Source organism: Hippocampus comes, unplaced genomic scaffold (genome assembly GCF_001891065.2).
Source record: "Hippocampus comes isolate QL1 unplaced genomic scaffold, H_comes_QL1_v1.1 scaffold86, whole genome shotgun sequence".
Taxonomy (NCBI): Eukaryota; Metazoa; Chordata; class Actinopteri; order Syngnathiformes; family Syngnathidae; genus Hippocampus; species Hippocampus comes.
The window spans coordinates 5,480,087-5,501,708 of record NW_017805882.1 but is presented as its reverse complement, the minus strand read 5'-3'; the positions used below and the strand labels follow the sequence as shown (position 1 = coordinate 5,501,708).

The 21,622-nt window shown below is 40.2% G+C and overlaps 1 protein-coding gene across 1 annotated transcript; it reads left to right on the top strand.

Moving 5' to 3' along the window:
* The first annotated feature begins 3,442 nt into the window (after positions 1-3,442).
* LOC109527459 (multidrug and toxin extrusion protein 1-like) lies at positions 3,443-16,676 on the top strand. The gene is made up of 16 exons (XM_019889404.1): positions 3,443-3,705; positions 5,795-5,896; positions 7,843-7,911; positions 8,134-8,282; positions 8,606-8,648; positions 8,747-8,791; positions 8,907-9,004; positions 9,540-9,637; positions 10,091-10,272; positions 10,909-11,017; positions 12,978-13,053; positions 13,892-13,961; positions 14,043-14,175; positions 14,249-14,343; positions 14,431-14,491; positions 15,737-16,676. The coding sequence occupies exons 1-16, from the start codon at positions 3,571-3,573 to the stop codon at positions 15,961-15,963; spliced, it is 1,692 nt and encodes a 563-aa protein (XP_019744963.1). The 5' UTR covers positions 3,443-3,570; the 3' UTR covers positions 15,964-16,676.
* The last annotated feature ends 4,946 nt before the right edge of the window (positions 16,677-21,622 follow it).

Below are 21,622 nucleotides of genomic sequence, written 5' to 3'. Positions count from 1 at the left end.
TATTATTATTATTATTAATGCTGATGATAGCCAAACCACTTATTACCACTTGTTATTATGTAGGCCTATATTTAAAACACGGGTACATGAAAATTTCAATATTCTACCTTTATAGACAAGCACTGATAGGGCGCTATATAAATATTCTGGACAGAATGTGATAACAGTGAATATGAAATGGAGAAATCTACACAGTTTTAAGATCGATTTTTTTTCCAAATTACAGTTTTACCAGTAGATGTCGCTCTAGGCCTATGAAGCTCGTGAACATGTCGGCATAGCCGTTGAATACAACCCAACTTTTTTCATAGCGTACTCAATGTGCTGGTCACAACTTTTCCACAACAGCGTTTTGGGTTGGTTGTTTTTGGCGAGCTTGTATCACGCACGCACGCGCGCGCACACACACACACACAGAATGGCCTCTCCATATGAGCTGATATGATAAACTAAATGAGTGAATTTGATTTTTTTTCATGGTAAACAATACATTTACATTATTTATTACCTGGTGGAGGCTAAAATAACTATGCAGTTACCTAGTTCATGGGTACGTGCATGACTTATCTTGTCTATAAACGACAAAACTGGTTTCAGACCTCTTTAAATGCAACCAGCGTCGGGAACACGCTTGCTTGTCACCAAATATTGTAATTCATATTTATCCATCCATTTTCTAATCTGCTTATCCTCACAAGGGTCGGAGGCGTTCTGGAGCCTATCCCAGCTGTCTTCGGGCAGCAGGTGGGGTACACCCTGAACTGGTTGCCAGACAATAATTTACACTCATTAATGGAACATGGAGTCTGGAGAGGGGGAGACCCACAGTGATGAGCAACAGCCATAACCACCCCTAACATGAACGAAGCAGAAAAATATAGTGGATACAAGAGTGTTTTGAGTTCATGAAAAGGAAATCACTGCCTACTTTAGTCGAGTCCTGACGCAGAGGCATGGGACGCACTTTTGCAGCGTCAGAAGAAATTATTGTACGTACGTGTACCGTTTTAAAATGCTTCTCCTGCCGCTCCATTCTTTGCCAGTGCCATCAGTGAATTGCACATGAAACAAACTTTGAATGAGAATAATAAAAAATAAAGCAGATATATGGCAACAGATCTGATCGCAAGCTGCAAGTGCAGATTGCTGAGCGCAAACAACTTCAGGTGATGCAGGTCACGCGCCGCCGTAGGTTAAAGGTGACCTGCTTTGTTATATTATTTTATTTTTATTTTTTTGTGCTAGTGAAACTGAGAGGATGCTTAGGGTGCAGTGTGCACTAACACAAAAATATAGAATATTAATTATATATATACATACAGTGGGGAAAAGCGGCTGGGATAGTCAAGTCATCTTTATTGTCAAATGCATTGTATGTGCAACATACAGCAGAGATGACACTTCGTACTTGACTTGATGAATGGAAAAATACAGGGTCAGGCAAAATGATCTGACACATTTGTAGGTTAAATAAAAGGCAAATAAAGTAAAGAAACAATTGATTTTTTTCGAAGAGTACCTATACTGTAATGCCATTCTGTTTCATTATGTTTTAAAAATTAAATCAGTCAAATAGGGTCCATTATTGTCCACACACTGTCGAAGGCGTTCACGAAGGTTGTCTATAACTCAGCGGGTCATTCCATGTGGAATGTCGGTAATTTCTTGATGAATTGCATCTTTAATGTTGTTAAATAGATCGAGGATGATTTATATTTACCTTTGACTTGAGGTATGCCCAGAGAAAAAAAAAACGCACGGATTTAAATCAGGTGAACGGGCAGGCCACCCGATGTCACCACGCAATGAGATCAAATGACCAGGGATCATCTCCCTCAAAATCCCCATCGCACGTCAAGAAGTGTGGGCTGTTGCCCCATCCTATTGAAACCAAACATTGTCCATATCGTGGAGCATATTCAAGTTTGGTCTGAGAAAAAATCTAATCAAAGGACTATTCTATTCTATTTTATTTGGTCATTTTCATTCTCTAACAACAGAGAACATTATAGGCATCTGGACATAAGTCAGGATCTCCCTTCTGCTTTTGTATTTGGTTCCAGGTCGGTTTACAATTATGTCAATCAATGATGTATTTGTGATGTATGTGTGAACCCAAGTGTTGAATAACAGATGCTCAATGCAATTGTGCTTTTTACTAATAAATCTTATGGTATACTCTCTTGATATACATTTTGACCAGGGTGAACAGCAGTTAATGGTTTCTAACTGCACGTTTGCAGTGTTACGGTATCTGCAGCTTGTTCTCACAATGTTATGAAGACAGTTATCCATTAACTAAGAATCAGACACTAGAGCGTCATTGGATAATAAGCTTCAGTGATCCTGAACAGCCCTTTGGCGCAAAATACTTTGTTGGAGTCCATTTCACTCACTTCTCCCTGAGGGAATATTTAATGCCAACTTTTTTTAAAAGCATAAAAAAGACAATCTGTCCTCAAAATGGCACTGAAGTAATATATCCACACAGTGTGGTCTAAAAATAATAATAATATCAAAAGGAATGTTCTTTCAACTCTCTGCCCCTGCCCTTTGATTCAAATTGTTCATATTCTTTCTATGAATGACACATTCACTGATGGATTTATTCAGTATAAATCCATCCTGTTTACATTGATTGGTGTTGATCAGAACGTTTTTCCCATGCATTAAACAATGAACGTTGACAGAGATTTTCTCTACGGCCTGTCCTGTTTAGTGTCATTGGAGACTAACTGAGCTGACTTATGGCATATTTCAATATCCAATGTGCGATTTGGCCTCTTCACTTCAGCTACCAACACCATGCATGTTTTGTGAATGCAGGAGACAGCCAGAACCATGCATGCGAGTACAGGTGCTGGCATTCAAACTTCACACAGGATGCGTGATGCGAGATTCAAGCCCAGACCTGTGCTAGCAACTGCATCACTGAGCTCCACAACAAAAGTATTTCTCTTGAATTCTGTCGTATAATTTCTTACACTAATTGCGGGTGCTGCACTGAATTAGCCTCAAGTCTCAAAGAAAAATGTATTTGTCTGCCTCCATGACATCTGCTGCTGTTAGACTTGCGGAATAAATTGAAGTCATCTAATTGTCGTATACTTTAAGGTTAGATTATATTATTATGATAAGGTTATATATTATATTATTATGAAAAGGTTATAGATTTTTAAGGTTAGATTATATTATTATGATAAGGTTATAGATGATATTATTATGCTGAGGTTATCATGTGTAAATGAATATTTCATTCTGCTATCACAATAGGCGTAAGTATGAAAAGCGTAGACGACAGGAGCCTGTTGTGGCCCGCGGTGACCGTAGTGGAGTGGATGCGTCTGTGTGGGATGGGCCCTGAACGCACCATTCACGTCCATCAAACACAGACAACCACGGTGAACTTGAGGGGTAGCAGGGGGGAGGAGGGATGAGGGAACATGAGTTAACTTTATAAACGGATGTCCTCCCCTCCTCCTACTCCTGATGACTGCCGCGAGTGCGAGTCATTCCCATCAAAGCCCACTAGACTGCACGAAGGACGCTGCAAGTTAACGCTATATCAGCATGGACGTCGATGTAAAGACGATGAAATATACCGAGAGGGTAAACGAAGAGGCTTCCAGGGACTCCTGCTTGAGATGCATCCCGCTCAACTACCGCACCGAACTGGTTCAACTTCTCAAACTCGCCGGACCGGTGGTAAGAATACGACTTAACATGAATATAGTACCTGCTTTCCTTCTCTTTCGTCCATATTTTTCTTGGTTATTGAGCATGTATATATAGTGTTTCCACAAAGACTCTTTACAATTCTTATTATTATTTGAGTAATTTATTTCGAACATGCATAAAAAATAACACTAAGCTATGATATAGTAACTTAAACTTAAAAAAAATATCACAACCCTCAATCATACAAAAAGCAAAGAAAAACAGCATAACAGTTCGAAATAATGAGTATAACAAAGGTAATGAATTAACCGCTGACACATGCAGATGCATGGACATGTTCGAAAAGGAGTGGGGGAGTATGAACTCGTCTATTCCAACCCCATATTTAATGTATGTAGTTACTAGTATAGCAGTATTTAAGAATACTCATACCTGTCTATATATATAAAACAATACCATCCACAAGATTCCAATTTACAATACCTCTGTGTCACAATACCATATTTAACAATCAATAAGTCGTTATCTATAATACTGTATTAATTTTCTATGTATCATTGACCTATCAATGAGTTCCTACACTCGTTTTACGAAGCTAGACCTCAAACCCACATTTTCCCATGACAGTGATCTATTCTTTCATTTATGATGTTATCTTACCAGTCATGCTTCAGCTAATTCCAAACCCTGTGTTTAACCCAGCCCCTCCTATACCTGTCCAAAAAATATCCATCCAACCATCCATTCATCCATTTTCTAATCGCTTTTTTCTCAGGAGGGTGACGGGCGTGCTGGAGACTATCCCAGCTGACTTCGGACAGTAGGCAGGGTACACCCTAAACTGGTTGCCAGCCAATCGCAGGGCACACATTGACGAACAACCATATCCGCTCACAATCACACCGAGGGACAATTTAGAGCATATTCAAATGATCAGGCTTGATATTAGGCTTCTGAAGAGCTTGCTGATGAGCCGATTATTTCAATCAGGTGTGTTGCAACAGCGAGAGATAGAAAACATGCAAGACAGCGGCCCCCCAGGACCAGAATTTGACACCTATGATTCAGAGCAGGCATTTCCAGCTGCGGGCCTGGAGGGCCACTGTCCTGCCTGTTTTCCAGCTCTCCCGGCTGCAACACACCTGATTCAGATGATCAGCTCTGGGCCAGCTCTGAAGCAGCATTAGAACGATCCAGATTATTTGAATCAGGTGTTTTGATCCTGGAAGAGCGGGAAAACAGGCAGGACAGCGGCCCTTGAGGACTGAGTTTGGACACCCCTGATTTAGAGTGTTCCATTAACCAGCCATGCAAATTTTTGGAATGTGGGAGGAAACCAGAGTACCCAGAGAAAACCCACGCAGGCACGGGGAGAACATGCAAACTCTACACAGCAAGGCCGAAGCCGGAATCTTGCTCTGCACTGTGAGGCGGACGTGCGAACCAGTCGGCCACCTCCCCGCAAAATATATATTTTGATATTTATTCTTCAATTGATTTATTATTTGACATTGTTGAAGAAAAAATGTTCAGAAAAGGAAAATTGCAATCAATTCATGAGATTGATGTCAGAATTGTTCTATATGGTAAGTGGTTATAATATGTTTTTACACATTCCATTTCGGTGGCTACTTCTGAAGAAAAGGCACAATTTGTATCATATTCAAACGACATTTGTGAAACAGTTTGAGCAAAACCGCAGTATTAAAATTATTGGTGTCATTCATTCATTCTTTGTATTTTCAATTAGCAATCAAAAAAAACAACAAAAAAAAGTACAGTAGTGTGAAACGTTATCTAATGCCACCCACTTTTAATTATCAAGCAGGAATGCCATAATTTTCATTTTGTTATACTTTATACAAAAGCGTGTGGATTTTAATGCATATTTTTGAGGAACTGTTATGAAAAATAATTCAATGTACTTTGTGTTTGCGATGTCTGTAGTGTGTGTGTAGAGAACAACGAACATATTTTGTAATCAGAGTTTTCACCGCAATTTTATGAATGTATCTCGGTGTCATCAAATTCTCAGTTGACAACACTCCAACGCTCTTACTTTAAAAATACATTAAAACAAATTAGGATATTTATTTTGCTTGTCTTTCTTCTCCAGATTATTTCCCAGATGATGATCTTCATGATCAGTGTCGTCAGCATGGTGTTCTGTGGTCATCTGGGGAAAATAGAGCTTGCGGCTGTATCGTTATCAATTGCAGTAAGTACATTTTCTCCATTGTATGTGATTAATACAGGTTATGTCCACAAATACACCAACGTTTTGGAAGGTTTTTTGTTTGTTTCTTTTTTTTTTCACTCAGAGTTGGAAAACCTGTCTTCACGAGGCTGTCAAGTTCATATCAAAGTAACATCTGGTGCTCTACTATCTAAAAGTACAGTCATGGCCTAAAGTTTTCAGAATGACAGAAGTTTTGGTTTTCACAAAGTTTTGTTGCTTCAATGTTTTTAGATCTTTTTGTTGAGCTGTTACGATAATAAACTAAACTACAACTACAAGCATTTTGTAAGTGTCAAAGGATTTTATAGACAATTAAATTAAGTTCATGCAGAGTTAATATTTGCAGTGCTGACCCTTCTTTTTCAAGATCGCTGCAGTTTCCCCTGGCATACTTTCAAATGATTTCTGGGCCACATCCTGACTGATGGCAGCTCCTTCTTGCATAATCAATGCTAGGAGTTTGTCAGAATTGTTTTTTTCTTTTGTTCACCCACCTCTTGAGGATTGATGAGAAGTTCTCAACTGGATTAAGGTCTTGGGAGTTTCCTGAAATTGGACTCCAAATGTCAATGTTTTATAACTCAGAGCCACTGTTGGCTCTGAGCCAACATATATATATATATATATATATACTGTTGTGCTTGGTTGCCATGGTAATAAACAGAAACGGTCAAAGTGAAGTTGTGAGCGGTGTGGGGGCGATGGCGAACACGGCTTTACTAAGACTGTTATGCCACAATTTGTGAATGAATTTCGAATGCTTAGGCTTACGTGTGTGCTTGCACTGTTGTTCGAGCTTTCGCAAAAGCCGTCATCATTTCTGAGGAGATGCACGGCCCCGAGACTAACTCTGACAATGACGCGAGGCAACCTGGCCTTTTTGGTTGCGAACTTGCCAAGCTGTTCATTTTATTTACAGAGGATGAGGATTGATCAAAAAATAACGTGAGTCCTTTGTTAGATACTTCAATCAAGTACAACCAAACCCAGTTTTGCTCCCGCTGTCTTTTTAAAAACATATGCTAACTTGCATGGATGCTACCGTATTTTCTAAGCTTGCATACGTTTTACTATGCCTGCGTCCATTAATGCGATGTGTCTCGTGTATGTGTTAAATACAGAAATAGCACCCGTAACTGACACCAAGCCTTTTAATACGGTGCGCCGTATGGTCATGAAAGTATGGTATTTCCCATGAAAAACAGGGATTGGCTCATCCTTCAAAAAAAAATAAAAATACACAAGAGTCGCGAGGGTGCTGGAGCCTATCCCAGCTGTCTTTGGGCAGTAGGCGGGGGGACACCCTGAACCGGTTGCCAGCCAATCACAGGGCACACCGAGACGAACAACCATCCGCTCTCACACTTACACCTAGGGACAATTTAGACTCTAAATTTTAGAGTGATCAATTAGCCTGCCATGCATGTTTTTGGAATGTGGGAGGAAACCGGAGTACCCAGAGAAAACCCACGCAGGCCCGGGGAGAACATGCAAACTCCACACAGGAAGGCCGGAGCCCGGATCGAACCCACGACCTTTGCACTGTGAGGTCGACGCGCTAATCACTGGACCACCGGGAGGCCGTTCCCTAAAGCACTGTACTGTATCAGCAAAATGTAGACCAAGATCAACTGCAAAACAAGTTATAAAAAATAAATAAATGGTGTTGCCGTTGTTAGGTTAATTCAAAGATCCTTAAAAAAGACAATCAGACAGACTAGAAGTGAAATTGGAAAATACATTCCCGTATTTGCACATTCAACCAGATCCTCATCTTCATTTTGATTTTGACTACATGTTTTTATCACGATTCCTTGTATCCTACTACTTACTTATTGTCAAAACGAGTGGTGTGAAAAGGGTCACAGTATGACAAATCAGCAAAGTGGAAATCGATGTGTTCCATTGACAGTGTCTCTTTGCAGGTGGTTAACGTGACTGGTCTCTCCATTGGGACTGGATTATCATTAACTTGTGATACCCTCATATCTCAGGTAGTGTCTCCAACAAAGGCTGGACTTCTACTTTATTATCTATTATTGGTATTGAAACAGAACAACTTTGACTGGACTCTCGCATTGTCTGGGGTCCAACTAAAAACAGTTTAAACAAAAAATATTTGATGTCAAGTGAGTGTTCATTTCATCTATCAAAATTGCAATTTGTGTGATTTTGGTGTTTCCTAACACTGCTTATTTGATTCTGCCTTTGTGTAGACCTATGGGAGCGGAAACCTGAAGCGCGTGGGGGTGATCCTTCAGAGGGGGATTCTGATTCTACTGCTGGCTTGTTTCCCCTGCTGGGCAGTTCTCATAAACACTGAACCTCTTCTAATTGTAGCCAAACAGAGCCTAGAGGTTGCCAGGTATTGGAAGTTTCTTTTCAACCTGCAGCATGATTTTTGAGGAAAGAGGCTGTTTCTCAGATAACAATAATCATCATCATCATGATGATGATGATGATGATTATTGTCATAAATGGTAGTTGTTGTTGTAATAGTAGTTATGGAAGTACCATCCCCAAAACCACTTTTTTGGAAATGATATTTTCCACAAATAAAAACTAAGAAAATAAGAAAAAAGTACTTTTCCAGGTCAAAATATATTGTGTGCCGTAACATACAAGGTAATATTATGTCCATGTATGTTTCCAAACCACCATTTCAACGGCTGTTTTTGTGTTGCATAGCCTGTCACAACTTTATGTGAAGCTCTCCATGCCAGCTCTTCCGGTGAGTTGACATCTGCCGCTGTGCGAAAGAGTTCCAGCACGAGATTTAACGTGCACTGTCTGCTTCTATTATGTAAGATTTGTACTTTCCCCTTTCAGGCGGCATTTATGTACCAGCTGCAAGGGAGATATCTTCAAAATCAGGTTCTGTGCAGCAACACAAAATCATTGATATGGAAGTTAAGAATATATATTAAGAGATTAAGTTAGTAAATGTTTGTTTGTGTTTTTTTGTTTTGTTTTGTTTTTTTTTTGGCAGGGAATTATTTGGCCCCAGGTCATAACTGGTGCAATTGGAAACATCTTAAACGCAGTCATCAATTATGTTTTCCTCCATATTCTCAATTTGGGAGTTGCGTAAGTTTCCTTAATCATTTTTAATAGTATTAATAGTTGATTTTTGAAAACATTCAGAAGATGTTTTTTTTTTCTAGTATAGTGAAGACAGCCCTGTTATTTGTCTGCTAGTATTCCATAAGCACAGTTTAATGCCGAGTTTTTTTTCCTCATCTCTTTGTTCATTGTCATTATGATTGTCCCCAATGATGCAATGGACATTCTACTTGCCTAAATTTAAATCCATGTATAATTTTTGAAGTGGTTTTGTTTGACATTTCTGTTATTGCCGCACTAAATACGTTTTGTCACCACTGTATGGTTTGCACTGTTGATCCAATTTCCCACTTTGCGAAGTATCCATTACTTTGATAAGACTCAACACTGTTGGGATTGCCTCCAACGATATTGTCAGTTATTATAAAAATTCAGGTCACTAAAGAAGTTTCTAGTTTCAGGCCACCTGTCAGAAAGTGAATAGTTCAAATGAAGCTCATGTTTTTGAGAGCTTTTTCTTTGTTTAAATCATGCTGTGTTTTGTTTGTCTTTGTTCAAGTGGCTCCGCTGCAGCGAATTCAATCTCACAGTACGTGTTGGCTGTGGTCTTACTTGTTTATATTACCTGGAAGGGCTTGCACAAGGCCACGTGGGGAGGTTAGTTTCCATCTCACTCACCTCAAGCTCATAATGAATGAACAATTAGTGTTTCTTTATTATTCATTTTCCTCTCCACTTGCAACATTTCATTTGAAGTTACAATAGTGTATCTTTGTGGCCAAAGTCCAAACGTGTAATGTTTTAACAAAATTGGTGACATTCTGTAACTAAATATGGCAACAGAAAACAGAGGCGATGCCTCGGTTTCATTATTTGCTCATCAAGAAGCACAAGTTCTGTATTATTTGGCTTTTACCATACATTATTTATTCCATATATTCATTGATTACTTTCTGGATTTATTCATTTGAAAACTTTTGCATGCTCAATTCTAACTGATGGATTAATTATAACGTTTACACATCTTATGCTTATAACATAAACAATCTTGTCAAACTATGTGTTGCTGTTTTTAAAAAGTGTTTTGACAGACGGATCTTTGATCCACAGGCTGGTCTCTTGACTGTTTACAAGAGTGGGGACCCTTTGTCAAGCTGGCAATCCCGAGCATGCTCATGCTTTGTCTGGAGTGGTGGCTCTTTGAAGTGGGAGGATTCATTGCTGGTATAATTAATGAAGCAGAGCTGGGAGCCCAGTCCGTTGCATATCAGCTCACAGTTGTGGCTTACATGGTAACCGAAATAGAATTCATCGAAATCAGGGGTGGCCAACTTGATCAGCACAGGGAGTCACAAAATAAATGGATGCCTACAAGACCATAATAACTGTACCATACAGCAGTACTGGACACAATGAATACACTTGCCCAGTCTACCTACAATACACTTTGGTTGCCTCATCCATTGTTATGTGTGTCCTGTATGCACACTATAAAATCAAGGAATATATATTTTTTACTTAGTCTAGGGTGGCACACATTAAAAAAAAAAAAAAAAAGGATAGCATCGCGGTAGAACAAATAGGAGGAGCTAGGCTAACTGTTAGCTTATTCAACAACTCCGTTGTAGTGAACGACATGGGAGATATGCAGACAAACACACAGCACAACCAGTTGCTCAACAGTGAGAGTTTCTCCTTTCATCCCTTATAGCACTTGCATAAAGTGAGCAGTTATAATGGTTTGAATCCTTAAAATGCAACACCAGAAGGCTGGAGTAGCAAACAGACCGGCTCTAAAAAGTATGTTAATCCTGCCGTTTGCAAAAGATGAAAATGAACCTCGTGTTGGCCACACCCTGATCCAAACAGTTTTATTTCATGGAATTCTGAATGACTCCTAAGTGTTTCTATGCATTCTCCCTTTGCAGTTCCCACTTGGAATTTCTGCTGCTGTTAGCGTTCGAGTAGGGAATTCTCTTGGTGCGGGAAACATTGAGCAAGCCAGGCTGTCTAGCAAAGTTTCCATCATCTGTGCATGTAAGAGACCTTTAGTTTTGTGCTGAACTGTTGCAGGTAGGAATTGTAACCAGTAAATTGACAATAAGAATGAGGTCAGAAACTAGTAAACACAGCTAAATTGTAGATTGTACAGGAACCGCACAGTAGGCAACTGACATACAGTAGCAGGTAGCGGAAGAGAAGACATCACCGAGCAAGACAAATGCTTTCACAAAGTACTTCTGGACTAGTTGGGCAAATAGTGATATAGTCCTATAGTGAGTATAAACCTGGTGCAGCGTTCCACACATGGAATGAAATTCCACATCGCATCTGGAACAAAGTTGAGGTTCGACTGATGGTCTGACTCACCTCTCCAGCACTCACGAATAGTATTAGAAGTCTGCTCCCCTGCAGTTGAGACACAGCCAGGCAGCAGCGGCACCATAGTTTGCCAATTGAGAGGTACTATCCCTGACATCACGCTACAACCATGACAGTCCCACCAGACCCAGGGCCTTGTGGTAAAGTCTTGGCCTTCCTACCTCTGCAGTTGAGACACAGCCAGGCAGCAGCGGCACCACAGTTTGCCAATCGAGAGGTACTATCCCTGACATCGCGCTACAACCATGACAGTCCCACCAGACCCAGCTTCACGTGACACTTCAAATTCTGCTGAGTCAGCAGAAGACGTGCCAGTCAGATTGAGATCTTTGAGGCATTCCTATCAACACGCAGTTATAGGATTCGCCGAACGTTAGGGATATTGGCCTTTCCGGTGTGGCTTGAGGATGAATTTAAAATGCATTACTGTATATCCTTTACAGGTGACCTTGAATTGAACCTCTCTAAACCATTGAATGCATGTCTAACTGATTGGCCTGACGTCTATGCAAGCAGTGTAAGATGAGTTCCCACTCAGTGATGGTGTGAATGAGAGAGTGAATGGTTGTCTGTCTAATGTCTATATATGTGCCATGTGATTGATGATAAGCAGTACAAGGAATGGATGCATGGATGGAGAGATGTAAAAAAAATGCAAATGCAGTACATCAAATAAAATAACAATGTTTGGAATTTTTTGCAAATGTGCTGTTGTCTTGTGAGGAGCTGAACACCAAAACGGTTTTTGACCAATGAATTGACCACTAAATTTCCTGGTTCAATTTGAATTGTTATTTAACCCTTGAAAGCAACAGCAGTTAATACAGTGGACCGTTTATCATGTTATCAGGTTACAGGGTGCATGAATGGCTAAAACATCATCATGCTGTCATCTTTTGACTTCTTGAAACCAAGCGAGAGATTGGAAGAGTCACAGGAAGGCATAGAAATGGACATCCTTGAAAATTTTTATTTTTCAAAAATACTCATTGTGAGTTTTGACATTCAGCTCTGTGTCAGAGAGCAAAAAATGTCGCGTAAAAAATACTCAAACTGTAAAGGTCATTGTACATTTTAGGTTCATTCTGAAAACGGACCTGAAAGCCAAAAATCCCAAACTTTATGTGAGTAGTGGGACTGGACGCTTTGTAGGCTTCTCCATGCTGGCCTGTTGGACAGTTTGCCAGAAGCTCTTTGAGGCCAAAATTCTGGCCAGACTAACAACCACCGCCTTGCTCTATTCAGCAGCCCCAGCAATAGAGGCACTGATCATTTGGGTGCAAAGTGCTAATATTCACCAACGTGTGGGCTCAGGTGCAAACCGTGGCTATACCTTAATATCAGGATTTTGTCCTATCCCAAAATGGAAAAAAAAAATCTTGTTGGGAATCAACCAGCAAAGGGAACGTTAATTTAGATCCAGTTACCTGTCTGACTCAATGGCTACCGAAGAAATCAGAATAGCAAGGCACTTTAATCAGTTGACGTTGTCAGTCCACACCTTAACCACGCTAATACCTTGAGAACTGCTATTTTCAGCTTTTCTCACCCTTGATCTGCTGATTTGAATGCAAACACGTGTTTGTTTACTCTTTGTGTCTCTTTCCCGTTGCAGTCATCGTGGCCTGTTTTATTGGCATTACCATCACCCTTTCCAGGAATGTGATTGGCTACATTTTCACCTCAGAGCCGTGAGTTATACCTTGACATGATGTACTAGTAACTTTGGCGCTTGTAGTTTGTGCCACACAGAGGTACTGTTGAGAAATGAAAATGAAAAGTCCCCATCAAGAAGGTGTCTGCACACCTTTAATACGATATATTGCTTTTAGGGCGACTACCTCGTGATCCCGAACCCTGATCGTGTGTCCTCATCTTCTGACTTAATCCCTTGTTGCTCTCGCAACTCAATTATAAGTGCATTATTTTCTCGCGTTTTTATTTTGTTCAATCCCCATGTGAATCGGTGATGGCCTAGCACAGGGGTCGGCAAACCTTTTACACGGAAACGACCCTACGGAAAAGGCCACAAACACTTTGTGACATCTGAAACAACGATGTTAGCCTTTCATATATATACTATTTTGCTGAGATAGTTGAATTTGCAGACTTCTTCCACTTCTTGAATTTATTTTTCCTCAGATCAGCCATCTGCATCAGTTCCGAAACAGCTTTTTTCGCTCCTCTCTTTCCGTATATATTTCAGCAAAGGCTGTCTGTATATTGTGGAAATGTCTTCCTACATTTGACTTTTTTATTGTTGGCCAGTGTTTCACCACGAATTAGGCATACTGGTCACCCGCTCTCGTCAGAGGTAATCGCATATGAATCTGCCCAGGCATCATTAAATGGAGAACATTGTAAATTCAGACTTGTAAAGCAATTTTGAAAGCTCTTATGTCTATTTCCTTTTATTTTTGAGCTACATTGGAATATTTTCACATGTCAGCACCTTATTGAGCTTCTTGCTTTTCTCTAGATAGAATATTCACATTGCATCTCATCATATTCTTGTTTCATAACCTTCAGAGACATTTTGGAAAGGGTTGCTGATGTCTTGATTGTTTTTGTCTTCATGCATCTCTTTGATGCTCTTGCGGTGAGAAAAAACAAATTCTATCTGACATTTTAGGAGAACGTGTAACATGTGCTTTGTATAAACTTGCAACGATCACCGCAGGGGGTGTGTGGAGGCGTCATCCGAGGGGTTGGGAAACAAAAGGTCGGTGCCCTATGTAACCTGGTGGGACACTACTTCATTGGCTTTCCCATTGGCGTGGCCTTAACCTTTGCAGCAAAAATGGGCGTCGTAGGTAAGCCTTGTATGTTCTGCAATCAAAATGTGTCATTTGAGACTCAGGAACGCTGCTTATGTTTCTTGAACAGGACTTTGGACGGGACTTACCGTCTGTGTGTTGATTCAGGCTATTTTCTTTCTCCTCTATTTATACAAACTTGATTGGAAAAGGGCTGCTGAAGAGGTGGGTAAATGAATTTGCTTGAAAACACACATGGGATGTGCAATGCAAGTGATTTCCATTTTAACATGATTGAACATCTTTGATCAGGCTAAAATTAGAGCCGGGGTCACCGTTCCAGACAAGGTCATGATGGAAGATTGCAAGTCAGGTAAGTCCAGGGGGACAAACTCAGAATTGGACCATTTAATAATACAACAATAACCGCAATCGTAATATTTCTAGATTAGTTCAACAAAATGATTAATGTCAAATTGATCATTTTTCAGTAGCATGAAAATAAACATCACATCTTTCCACACACAAATGATTCCATATATATTTAGTACCAAAAATATGAATTAATGTATCTTTTGTGAGTTTAATGTTTTAACATTTTCAAGTGCACACAAAAGACACCAGGTTAGGCTTCTTTTTCATATATGTTTCTCTCATTTTTTTACAGTATAACAAAGGACAAAGATAAAGATTGTTAAAAAAAGTATATATATACTGTGTGTGTGTGTGTGTGTGTGTGTGTGTGTATATATATATATATATTTTTTTTTTTTCAAATATTTTATTCTCTTTCAAGTCAGCAGATGATTAATTGAACTCTGCCAAATGTCAGAATCGACATCAACCTCAAAAACTCAATTTTGGTTGGGCCAGGGCCGCCTTTACCTACTCAACATCGAATATAGGGCCCTCCCCGTCCCCAGCCAAACCCAAGATGCTCAATTCATTTTTCAAAATTGACAGTTCAGTGCACATATGTATGCTACTCATCAATTTTAATCCATAGAATAGTCAACAAATCATAAGTGTCACTCACTATACCTTTTACAAATCAATAGTGCATTTTTTTTCAATCACTTCTATGAATTAAAAAAAAAAATCTCTTTTAATTGTGTTGCACTGATATAACCAACAACTACAGTACACTTAAGAAAATCATAACACATATTGCACTCGTACACCTACGATACTGTGTCAGGTTAACATATGATTTTAAAAAAGTATTGTACAAATCACGCCAGCGCTCCTGGCCAGGCAAGCCCGTTGATAAAGGCGGTCCGAGTTGGGCTCGAATATACATATGACAAGCGAAATGCAGCAAGGAAGTGGGTGGGCAACCAATAATTTTAAAAAAAGTGAATCTAACATGTTTTAATTTGTTATTTTACACAACATGGCAGGGAATGTGGCGATTCTGAGATCACATTAAAAAGTGAAATTCACCATTCATTTGCAACTGCCTATACTCGCTTGGTCATTCTTGAGTGTCATTACCGTATATCGAGAGATTACAAGGTGATAAATGAGTATTTTGTCCCTGCCTTAGTATGAACTGACATAAATATTGTTGCCTGTTCATTGTTTTGTAAAACTAAAGTTGTCTTCATGAAATCGATAGACTTCAACACCAACCAGGCCCCAGTTACGACCCCTGCATCCAGGTGCGATGGAGCTGCAGAGGAACAACCGATTCCAGAGCAGCATGAAACTGCAACCACCGTAGTCGGCAATGTTCTCACGCTAACACAGTTGCTTTTGCGACGTGGCTTGGTTTTACTTGTCTTCTTTCTCATCTTTGTAGCCGGAATCTTTGCCAGTCACTTCCTTGTCAAACTGCTGAAATGAGTCTTGCGTTGGTATCTAAGTGACAGTCATCAAATGAACACTAGAGGAGCCAATATGCGGTCACTTGCTTCTAATATAAAGTGATCTCATCAAACCCATGATCATAAAGGTCTCAATAAGTATGTAAAAGCAATGGCTTTGTATTGCATTCCTGTCGGTTAATTCAGTCGCGGCAATGTTAATGTAACACCTTGGTACTTTTCAAATGTTCCACGATTGACATGTGAAAGGGCTAATGATTGGAAGAACGGTGACTTATAAGACATGCTGTGGCACGGTCTAGTGTGAGCCTGCAAGTAGGTGGGGCTTAAACAAAAACAAAGCAAGCCGAATTAAGAATACATGGCGACTGAGAATGGAAAGACAGTCAGGCCCTGTGAGGGTGGATGGCAGCGTGCAATTCTTGATTCAGTTCTTTCAAATGAGAGACACGTACATTCTTGGCTTGCAAATTCAATGGATGAGCGTGTGCAAAGGCGATATAAAAAAGAGGATCCTATCTATACAAATATGTAACTTGATTGGGAAAGATGTTTTTGATACATGCACTGTTTTTTTTTTGTTTTTTTTTTGCTCCTCGGTATTGCAGATATGACAGATCTTTTCCAATTTCCGACAACCTATTGTACATAATACTTTGTAACATTGTATTTTGCAGAAGAAAATATTGTTGTCATGATCATTTTCTTCAATAAAATCCAGATTATTATAGATGCTGCCATAACGTTTGTTGATTTAAAAGGTTACTGATTGTAAATTACATTGACACAATTCTTTTTCAGTTTTCTGGCAGTTGTGTCAGACACAGAACACTGGTCACTTATTGAGCCTGATCACCTGGTTGCTGTGAATTCTTACAATAATGACAAGATGATACAGTAATAAGTCAGAGAAGTTCAATTCCATACGAGGTTCCTTATCCTTTGGTAATGTTTTGGGAGTTTAGAAATCATGCATGCATTCACATTCAGATTTTGAATTATGAATAATTGCAGTCCAAATGACAGACAAGCAACCAAAATTAATGGTTTGGATTGATTAGGTATTGAAAAGTGTTCTCAGGATCTAAAATTTTTACTTATAAAATCGTCCAGCTGAAGCAGGGGGATTGAAAGTATCATGCAAAATGTGAAGATATAGCCAATCATTGAAAGGGGAAGGTCATTTTTTTTTTGGGGGGGGGGGGTTGTTGTATGCTGAGGACATTTGGGTTTCAGGTCATAAGATGAACATGAGACAAAAGTTCAGAATTCCACCTTTTATTTCATGGTATTTACATCTAGATGCGTTAAACAACTCTGGACAGAGTTGATTTTGTTTGTTTGAAGCCACCCACTTTTCAAGTGAGCAAAATTATTGAAACAGACATTATTAAATGAAGTTCAAGTTAATCTCATTAAATATTTGGTGGCATAACCCTTACTTGCAATAATTGCATCAAGCCTTGAAGGGATTTTCATTCACAGTATTGGCTTTCATATTGCTGTATTGCGGTTTTTCATACAGTGACAAAATACTTGCTTTTGTTTCAGTGTGGCCTTTCATGGTTGATTCGCATGAAATTTTGGAATGAGTGACTGCAAATAGTGATGTTTTTTCCTGAGTGTAAATGAAAGACTGTTTGCATTTGGGTGTAATTGAGGAAGAGGGGGTGCCATGGTGCCACGAGCAAGGGGGAACGCCGGCCGAACCCCTGGACTGGAGATCACAATCGGCACTGAAAAAGGCCCCCACAGCAGGACGGTCACTTCCAACAACAAAAGATGTCCAAATGTGAACGACCATATCCACATCAAAGGAAGATTAGATTGAAGGACAATTCACACCTAATCTGACAGATGCTGTTGATAACACCTGGACTGTCCTCGCAGACCACTTGTCAATGCCTGAACACACACACACACACACACGCACACACACACGCACACACACACACACACACACACACACACAAAGAGAGACACACCCTTTTTGGGGAATTGTATGAAAGGTGGATCAAGGGAAAGGCGTCTGGTCACTGCCTCTCTACCCTCGCGGTAAGGAGAAGTTGATGACCCAGAGCTCTGTTTAGAATAATTGGCTTGATCTATGCTGTATTAGAGTATTTGTTAGGGATTAAATACTTTTCTGTGTTACTGACTCGATAGACGTGTGCATGTGGTCATTCCTGAGCCCATCAACGAGCATCCCAGAACTCCACCAAGGTATTTGATTATTGGTCAAGTAGTGTGGTGGAAATTCCGTCTTCAGCCTGCAACCCATTGACTTGACCAGACCGTTGTTCTCTTCATTGGAAAGGCTTTTCCAGGCCTTTACTAAAGCATACGGGTCACTTGCAATAATATGGCCCGAATATGTCATTTCATAGCTCGCAGAGTGTGTTGAAACCAAATGAAAAGTTATGAAAAGTTGAAAGTCTGTTTTCTCTACTTTTGACTGTCATGATCGGACTTTTTTTTTTAAGCGTTGTATAAATCACCATTATGTGCAAATATTTTGAGAAACTGCTGTAGGCCAGCCGGCAGGTAAACAAGAAGCACCTGTGGCTCAAAAAACTGAGGCAGGGTTTTGACATGTCTGTCAGATAGGAGGATTTGCATTTTGGCCGTCGATGATTCCCTTGCAGGGTTGTAGATTTCTACAATTCATTATCGGCACGCTAAAGCATCTCCTGGGACCTTAATATTTATCAGCAAGGCATCAGAATGATTGATATAATTATTTAAGGTCATTCTTGGATAACTTGGACCAACCTTTTTTTCCCCACTCCAGTGCCATTATCCACAGGCAACAGCACTGGTAAATTTCCGTGTATTTAACACCATGTGAAAGGCTATATGGTCTGTAAAAGCTAAATCATAATCAATTTTCATCATATCGATGGTGTTTTGGGCATCTTCCGTATAGTGGCAGTGGTCCAGCCAGGAAGGTGAGTGCCAGGCCTCCCTAATGTAAGTAGAACTATCTTTTGGCAATCGCACTTTGATGGACAAAATCAATCCACTGTCTGTACAAAACTTAATTAAATGATTCCCAAATAGAGAGTTGCTACCAGCATTCATAATAATAACACAGATGCAGGTAGAAGGATTATCGTGGAAAAAAAAATATACAAAAAAAAAACAAGCCTATTGAGGTACTCATCCTCATTGCGAGTGCACTTAGATGGCGGACAGACAGTCAAAGTTCTTATTTTCTTATCATTATAGCTCAGCTCAATCTCAATGGTCTAATCAACTCCCAAACTTATAACAAATTGGCCATACTTTTTATTCCACATCATGGCGACACCACCATATACCTGTATATAAATACATACATATTTAAAGAGGTTAGAAAGCAAATATGTTCTGAAACACAATATATTCCTGGTGTTTCTCTATGTCTCACTCTTTCTCTTCTCTAAGCTCATTTATGCACACAGGACGCATTTCCCTGTGACATGAATCTGAAGCTGGTGTGCAGGAAGAAGGGTGGAACTTACTAACTTTCCTAATGACTAATGATTATCTAGAAATGTTAAAGCTACTTTTCTGCAATGTCACGTGGATACTGAGTGTGGAGCTAGGAACGCACGTGTCACGCACTCGTGCTACACGAAGAATATGCTTGTCGGTGAGGCCGGACAAAAAGAAAACAGACATCATAAAAACAGGTTGTGGTGCAGGGACACACGTGTGGTCCGTGCCGAAGCTTTATGACAGAGTGACGGACTGAAAATGAGGGACTGGCTGATGGGCCTAAAATACAGAAATCTCTAGTTACGATTGTCCATAGCCAAACGCGGACTCCGAGATATCCGCAAATCCCCACTTTGGCAAGAGTTTTTAGAAATTTTGGCTTTTAATGAAAAAAATTCTCCGGGGACGTGTAGCTGATGAGGCAAACTGCAGAAGAATATCTCCGTTTTGCAAAACATGGCCTAAGACCTTCCGCTAAATTCTTTCTTTTTTAGAACGTTCCAAAGTAAATTGATGGATGGATGTCTTAGCTATGACCAGTGTTTGCGCAATAACTCTGAAAACGAGAGCAAGGGGGAATATTCCGACAACCGGCGATGCTTAATCAGTCCCTTCTAACAGGCAAGGGTGACGACATGATAGGCAACAGGTGCAGAAAGGAAGAGCGCCGCCCACCAATGCCACCTGCTAGACAACAAACAGAATCGCATCATGACAGAAATGTGGGTTGGTTCAAACAAAAGGTGCTCTGTCCTGAGTTGTTTAACACATCTAGATGGAAATACCAAGAAATAAAAGCTGCAATTTTGGTTTCATTTTCATCTTTTGATCTGAAACCCTTTAGTGGACAGCAAAAAAAAAACAATAAATTGACCTTGCCTTTCCAATACTTTTGGAGGGGACTCGAGTGACTTCTTGATTTTATGAAAAAGGGTCTTTCTCTTAATTACTTTTAAAAGAGGAGCCGTGAATCTAACACAGTACCTCTGCACTGTAAGGCGGATGTGCTCACCAGTTTTCCATCATGCCACCTACATTGTATACAGTATATACATATTTTGTTTTACAATAACACCCATTTATAATTACATACGTACCTGTGGCTAGAAATGTTGGAATCTCTGTAGCTGGAATGCACCCGTGCAGTCCGTGAGTGAGGCACTGATCGTTGCCAACAGTCTCTCAAAATATCCCCTCTCGCTGCTTTATTATCACCCCACTCCTCTCTGTGGCCATCGGCTTCTTTCTTGACGATCGTGCAATGTTTTTGTGGTTCAATACAAATAACACAGCGCAGCCTAATGTATGTGAAGTTGGTGGCCTCACTAAGTTTTATAGACTAGGTTTTAAATTCCCTAGGATTTATATCCATCCATTTTCTGGACCGCTTATTTTCATTCGGGTCATGTGGACACCCTGAACCGGTTGCCAGCCAATCGCAGGGCACACTCACACTCACACCTAAGGACAATTTGGAGTGTTCAATCAGCCTGCCATGCATGTTTTTGGAATGTGGGAGGAAACCGGCCTTCCTGTGTGGAGTTTGCATGTTCTACCCGTCTGTGCCTGCGTGGGTTTTCTCCGAGTACTCCCGTTTCTTCCCACATTCCAAAAACATGTTTAGTGGGGGAATTGAACACTCTAAAATGTCTGGAGGTGTGACTATGAGTGTGAATGGTTGGTTGTCTTTGTGTTCCCTGTGATTGACTGGCAACCAGTTCAGGGTGTACCCCGCCTACCGCCCGAAGACGGCTTGGATAGGCTGCAGCACGCCCGTGACCTGTTCAAAGTTGTTGTTGCAGGTCTCTTCCAATTCCCGTTATTTTTACACATTGTAATTATAATGATTATAGCATCCAAACATTCTGCGGGGTTGCACAACAAGCTTTCTTTCCTTGAGGCTGCATCAGGGACACACGATATAAACAGCAGAATATACTTTACGTTTCATCAGTCAGCAGTCACGTAGTCTGTCATGACTTCGGGGCTGAAGGACAACCACGGAGACTAAAATGTAGAAGAGACAATTTTTGTTGGAGTTGTCAGCCAACCTATTCATTGACATATTTTTCTACCACATCGTATACGACACAGGGTCAAGTCGGTCTGCAGGCAGGAGACCAAGTGCCGCTTGACATGAAATATGTTCAATTGGGATGGCCATACCAGACACTTGAGCCTGTCCAAAAGGAGAGATT